This window comes from Chaetura pelagica, unplaced genomic scaffold, assembly GCF_000747805.2.
Source record: "Chaetura pelagica isolate M959 unplaced genomic scaffold, ChaPel_1.0 scaffold914, whole genome shotgun sequence".
Classification (NCBI taxonomy): Eukaryota; Metazoa; Chordata; class Aves; order Apodiformes; family Apodidae; genus Chaetura; species Chaetura pelagica.
In genome coordinates this window covers 133,600-140,031 of record NW_009953061.1, presented here as the reverse complement: position 1 = coordinate 140,031, position 6,432 = coordinate 133,600, and the positions used below count along the sequence as shown (strand labels likewise).

Sequence of the window (6,432 nt, the reverse complement as noted above, 5' to 3'; positions counted from 1 at the left end):
CAGGAATTGCCAGGGGCAGCTGGCATGGGATGGTGACAATGGGGTCTGGATGCTTCCAGGGCCAAGAAGGGACCATGGGGACTGCTCCCCTCCATGCTTGGGTGCTGGAGCTGGGGCAGGAGGGCTTGCAAGGGCCAGGACTGCTGGAAAGGAGGGTGGGCTGAAGGAGTGGGATGGAAGGATGGGGACAAGAGGTGGGCTGGGATGAGGTGGGTGCTTTCTCTCCAAGGAGGCTGGGGGGCTCAGGCCAGGAGCAGCCTCCACTCTGCCCAGGGAGGAGGAAGAAGCATCCGCCAAGAGAGGGAGCATGGCCAAACAGGTGATGGAGAACCCTGAGGACCCACAAGATCTGGCTCCTTGGGCACATGTGCCTCCCTGTCCCCATCTTGCTGAGCTCCTCCCTGATGTCTGCATCATGTTCTTCCCCTCTCAGGGCTCTTCACCACCCAGCCATTCCCTGTTGGAAGTGCTCAGGCAGTCCCTGTGCTCAAGTTGTTACACAATGAAGAAGAGGAGGGTAAGTGTTGTCCTTGTCCCCCTTTTCCCAGGTCATGCCTTCTGCTCATGGGCACAATCCATCAGTGGCCATGCTGCTGGTCCCAGAGGGCTTTAATTAAAGAGTGGAGAGAGGAGAGGGCAGCAGGGGCTGTGGGTGCATGTGTGCCAGGTGTGTGCCAGATGTGTGCCAGGTGTGTGCAGAGCCAGGGCTGGTCCCCGCAGGATGGTGGGGACAGAGGGGGAGGTGGGGGCTGCTCACGCCCAGCACTGTCTCCCAGGGGAGGACAGGCAGGTCATGCTTGACACGGATGACCTCGAGTACGACAGTGTGTATGAGGAGGAAGACTATGATGAGGTCCCAGAGGAGGACAGCTCGGAGCAGCCTGCGATGGGCGGTGAGCTTCCCTGTGCCCATCTGGCACAAGGCATGGAACCACTAGGGGTTGTCTGGGCTTTGCTGGAGTGATGCCTCCACATCCTGCCTGGCAATGGGTCCCTATGCCCTCTGGCTGAGGGTGGGATTTGGGATTTGTAGCCCTCTGGCTGGGGAGGTCTGGGATTTGCAATCCTCCTGCTGGCCCCCAAGCAGGTGCATGGTCTCCATCACAGCACCGTGCTGCGCACACCATGCGACCTCATGCTCTGTTCCCCACTCACTGAAGCCACCACCAGTAGTGATGAGTGGTTTGCTGGGCCAGTGGGACCTGCTGCCCCTGGCAGGTTCTCCTTGCTCCCAGACATGAGCTGCAGAAGGGGGTCCCAAGGTGCCCAGCCGAGCAGGGGAGCCCCAGCAGCAGCAGCATGCAGAGTGCCCTTCCTCATACCCTTCCAAGGAGTGCTGGCAGCAGTGTCCCCACACCACCACCCTCCCAGCCCTATCTTGGCGTTTGCTGGGAGCTGCCCCCCTCCAGGAGAGGCTTTGCCCAGAGCAGCCTCCCTGCCCTCCCTGCTACTGCCCAGGCCGGGCACGAGTTGCCCCCTCTGTCCAAACCCTGCCCACACCCAGCCGGGACCCATCCCCTGCCCTTCCCTGCTGGGGTTTCCCTGCGCCCACCCCCGCTGTGCCGCGGCTCCTGCCTGCCCTGACCATCGCCCCTGGCCCCGCAGCGCAGCCCTGCGTCCTGCCGCTGGACGAGGGGCACTGCCAGCGCTACACCCTGCGCTGGTACTACAACCAAAGAGCCACCGAGTGCCGGCCCTTCGTCTACAGCGGCTGCCGGGGGAACCCCCACCGCTTTGACAGCAAGGAGCCGGCAGCGTCCCCGCCCGGGGCCGCGGGCTCAGCGGCTGCGGAGCACGGGGAGGATGCTGGTCCCCATCTCGGCTCCGACACTGCCTCGCCTCTCTCCGCAGGTGCCCCCGGTGTCTCCAGCAGCAAGGAGGGAGGGCAGCCCAAGGTGTAGGTGCTGGCAGTGTCCGGGCAGGCAGGGCTGCCTGGCAGCAGGGGTTGGCTGTGCCCCTGGCTGGGGCTGGACTGCTCATGGGGGCAGGGATCGAGTGCCCACCAGCTCCCAGCAGGAACCTGGTGCTATTTCTAATGTGTCTTTTTGCTGCTCACAGGTTTTTCCTTTCATATCAGTTTTATTACCTGTTAAGGTGAAATTTATACCAAATGGGAGTCCACACCCCCTCCAAGGCTCTTAATCCCCTTGCCCACCCAGAGGTTTTCTGGACTGTTCCTAGTTTGTTTTTTAACTTATTTGCTGCCAACGGGGTGGGTCTTTGCCCTGTGCCCAGGAATGGAGCTGGGACTTGGCATGGTTGGGCTTTCTTTGCCTCATCTAACATCCTTGTTCTTCCCCTGCCCCCCTCTCCAGATTCCCAAAAATCCACCCTGCTCCCCACTCTCTGCCAGGGTAGGCTGTCTGCATCCCTGGGCCAGGTGCTATCTCCCTGCACAACTTCCCTCACCACCTAACCCTGCAACCAGCTCCATCTGAATAAATTTCACCTTAACCTCGACTGGGACCTTTTTCCCCTTTTGTGGCTGCGATGGTTTGGCGAAGACCTGAGGAGCAGGCAGAGGCTTCCTCCCTCTGCTGCCCTCCGGTTTGCATGCCTGCCAGCTGCACATCTCTCTTTAATCTGGGAGTGCTCACATGCACCCCCCAGCCTGCTGGGGAAACCCTGAGGATGGTGCTAGGTTAGAGGAGGTTCCTGCTCACGTACGCTCGCTCTCCGTGGCTTTGGGAAAGCGATGCCAGCTCCTGGGGGTCCACAGACCCTGCCTGCCCCAGGGCCCAGGGGGGATGTGCCCCCCACCCCCCGGGGGGCTGCAGGCTGCCAGGTGGGCTTTGTGGCACCCAAATGTACTGCTGCTCTCTGTGTGTATCTGTATACAGCGAATGTATATGAGGACTGATGTGGGAGGAGGCTGAGATATTAAAGCTGTGCTGACGGGAGCTGCCCTGCTTCTTGGCACGCACCGGAGGTGCCCGTGGGTTGGTCTGGGGACAGACCTGGAGCCAGCGTGTCCCCCTGCCCACCCCAGCTGGGATGCCCTTCCCAGCTGCTCACTGCCAACAGCCCCAGCTGGGGGTCCTCACCCCCCATCCCTGTGCCCAGCACGTGCCCAGCTGACACAAACCAGGCCGTGACCCCCTACCCAGGCCGTGACGTGGCAGCACTAGGGGCTGTGTGACATGCTGGGTGAATCAGCACCCATGGCTAATTTTGGCTGCTGGGAGTGAGTTCCTGGCTGTCCCCAGGAGGAACAGAGCTGGTGTTCTTTCCTCTCCCTGCCACTGGGTCGGTCAGCCTGCGGTCAAGACCCCCAGCACGCTGAGGCCCAGCCCCAGACACCCTGGCTCCTTGCCCTGGCAAGTCGTCCAGGCTGAGCACCCACCAACTCATCTCACGTGGGTGCCTGCCCAGCCTCGGAGCCCCCGGGTGCTCCCACAGCCACTAAGGGGGGAGCTTTGGGGCAAAGCCCTTCTGTGTGGGGCTTACCCAACAGTTTGCTCCCCACCACAGGCAGCTGGCAGAGGAGCTGGGCCAGGCTGGACTGGTGCAAGTGGACTGCAAACCGGTGGTATCCCAGTCAGATTGGGTGAAGGGAACGTGCAAACCAGTGGTTCCCCCTTGGCTGGGCTGGTGCAGCTGAGCTGCAAACCCATCATGTCCTGGTTGAACTTGTGCAGCTGTGTGCAAACCAGTGGCTGAAGAAATGCTCTGGGGTTGGCACAGTGGGGAGGTGACATCTCCAGATACATCCTCCAGCTGGCCAGGGCCAGGAGTCTATCAGGACAGCAGCACCAAACCGGCACTGGGAGACATCCAGGAGCCTCGAGTGGCACAGTGCTGGGGGGCTGGTGCTTGCTGCCAGTGCCATGGACAGTGGCCAGCAGTGACATGCATGTGCATTTTCTCCATTCCTTAAGTAACTAACCAAGGCTGACAGGAGCAGGAAGGGTCAATTAGACGGATAAAAAAAAAACATCTTGCAAGTCAGATGTGGAATAATTATGCCTGAGCCGCCCTGGGTTCCAGGAATCCTCTCTAAATGCAGTGGATGGAGCTGAGAGGGCAAACACCCACCCACGGCCTGGGATGATTTCATCTGCTATTAGGCAAAGTGTATTAATAACATTGTGTGTCCCCCTGCGTGTCACCATCACCCCCTCTGCGGGTTGGAGGTGGAGCTGGGGGCAGGATAAGAAGCAGGGCTCCGAGGGGAGCAGGGCTAACCCCCAACTCATGGTTCCCACATCCCAGGAGCCTCGTCTAAACGTCTGGGGGACAAGGATCTACTGGAAATGGTGAGACTGCACCCTTTGTTGGTGCTTTCCAAGGGGGATTTAGCTGGGAAACGGGTTGCAGAGGGTTGGATGCTTTTCATTTCCACTTCCCAGTGAGTTGAACCTCCTCCAGCTGCCCAGTCTGGTACTTTCCAAAGGGTTTTCACCCTGGAAATGGGTTGCAGGAGGTTGGATGTGTTTTGCTGCTCCCTTTCCAGCTGAGCAAACCCTTCTGCTGGCTGATTTCGGGGGAGAGGTGGCCACACAGCAGGGTTTGTGCAGTGGTGTCCCCACACCGGGGTGGAGGAAGATGCTGAGCTCAGCACGGCTCAGTGCGTGTGGCCAGGGTCATGCACTTGTCACCCTGCTGTCACTGGCCTGATGTCTATTTCAAGCCAAGTTTCCCTCCCAGTGGGCTGGCTTTTGTCCCAGAGAGCAGCCCTGTCAAGGGACAGCATCTTCTGGGGAAGGCGTGGGAGGAGGAAAGCCTGCCTGGCCCTGGAACCCTGGGCACGTCACACTTCCCTGGCCAAAGGGCAGGTCTGGGCTGGGGAGTGGCCACAGTCCCCACTCTGCCACCCACCCAGGACAGAATGTCCCTTCCCATAGGTGGCAAAGGGCTGGAGGATGTGAAATGGAGGGGACTGCGAACGGCTTCAGTAAAGGACAGGAACACCCAGCTGATTTAATTCCCACATCCTCTTCAACCTCCCCAAAACTCCCCTCCCGATGCAAAAAAGGTTAAAATCAGGGTGGAAAACTTGAAGGTTCCCCAAAAGCCCCCAGGCACGGCCAGCTGGCATGGGAAGTGGGGGTCTGTGCTTGTGGCACCCCACTGGGGTCACGTCCTGCCTGGGGGGGTCCTGCAGGGCCATGGCAGCATGCTGGGGGGATGATGCTCAGCACTGCCCGTGCATTCCCTGCAGGTGTTCCCCACCATGCTGAGCTGCAGGACTCTGCTCACCTTCCTGGTGGTCCTCGGGGCACCCACGACAGCCTGGAAGGGGCCAAGCCACGAGCAGCTCCCACCAGCCCCCAGAGCTGGATACGGAGGCAAGCTGATGAGGCAGGAAACCACCAACACTAGCAAGATGCTGCCACGTCTCCCCGAAACGAGGAGGGGAGGCCATGGCTCTGGGGAAGGGTTTCATCCGGACAAAGGCAGCCTGCCTCTGCTGGAGGGATCAGCAAGAAAAGCATTTTCCTGGCCGACGAGCTCAGCTAACAAGAGACTTGCTCCTGAGAAAAGAGTGAGAAAAGTGTCCCTTTCACTTGATGTCCCCACCCATGTACTGGAAGTGCTGCTTGACCTGGCCAGAGAGAAGGAGCTGCAGACCAAGGCAGCCGCCAATGCTGAGCTGATGGCCCGTCTGGGGCGCAGATGAACCTCCCTGGCTGGGGCACAGCAGCTCGGCCAGGGCTGGGGAGGGCAGGGGCTGCCAGGGACACAGGAGAGGAGCCCGGGGTGGCATCCGTGTGCCCGCAGGGGTCTGCAGCCATGGTAGCCCAGTCCCAGCACTCATAGCACAAGCAGCAGCCAGATGATTTGGGTTAATAACTGTCACCTCAGCACTGCTGAAGAAGACACAGCCGGGTCTGCCTGTGCCGGGGGCACAGCCAGTCCCAGCCCTCTGCATCCCAGGGATTTCTGTGCTCTGGGATGTCTCCAAACGGGCTGCACGCAGCCGGGAAGGTTTTTCTGTGTGCTGTCTCTCTCCGGGTGGCTGCAGCACAGAAAATCCTCTGGGAAGTTCAGCTGAGCCTTGAAGCTGGAGCTGGCAAGCGTGCACAATAAACGGTGGCATTGAACGTGGCTTGTTGTGGTTCACCCTGGTCCTACACCCCCGGACAGGTCAGGTCTGTGTTCCCTTTTCTTGGAGCTGCAGCGGGGGCACATCCCGGGCCAGGGCAGGCACGAGAGCCCCAGCACAGGGGAAGCCCTGGGACCACTGGGACGTCACCTTGTGCTGCCGGAGCCGCCGTCTTGGGGAAGGCAGGGAGATAAGAGCGGCCGCCCCGTGCAAAGGGCAGGGCGCTGGGAGAGAGGCAGAGGGACACGGGCCGGGGGCCACTGGAGCTGGTGGGGGACACTGCCATGTTCCTCGAGGACTTCCTGCAGCAGGGTGAGTGCAGCCCGCTCAGCCCACAGCGGGTACGGGCGTCGGGAGCCGTCGGGGTGACCCCGCGCCCCGCGGGA

General features: G+C 60.9%; 3 protein-coding genes across 3 annotated transcripts in view; all 3 read left to right on the top strand.

Annotated features, from left to right (window-relative positions):
* LOC104387878 (collagen alpha-1(VII) chain-like) overlaps positions 1-1,901 on the top strand; it is a 6,364-nt gene extending 4,463 nt beyond the window's left edge. Inside the window, exons 18-20 of the mRNA XM_009996673.1 lie at positions 434-517; positions 777-893; positions 1,606-1,901. Coding sequence (XP_009994975.1) covers positions 434-517; positions 777-893; positions 1,606-1,901 — 497 coding nt within the window. The remainder of the gene's footprint in view (positions 1-433; positions 518-776; positions 894-1,605) is intronic.
* Positions 1,902-5,173: 3,272 nt separating this feature from the next.
* Positions 5,174-5,620, top strand: LOC104387877 (urocortin-3-like). The gene has a single exon (XM_009996672.1). The coding sequence runs from the start codon at positions 5,174-5,176 to the stop codon at positions 5,618-5,620; it is 447 nt and encodes a 148-aa protein (XP_009994974.1).
* Positions 5,621-6,330: 710 nt separating this feature from the next.
* The window catches only part of COPG1 (coatomer protein complex, subunit gamma 1), a 20,218-nt gene continuing 20,116 nt past the window's right edge, over positions 6,331-6,432 (top strand). The window contains exon 1 of the mRNA XM_009996671.1: positions 6,331-6,358. Within this exon, the coding sequence (XP_009994973.1) occupies positions 6,331-6,358 (28 nt within the window). The remainder of the gene's footprint in view (positions 6,359-6,432) is intronic.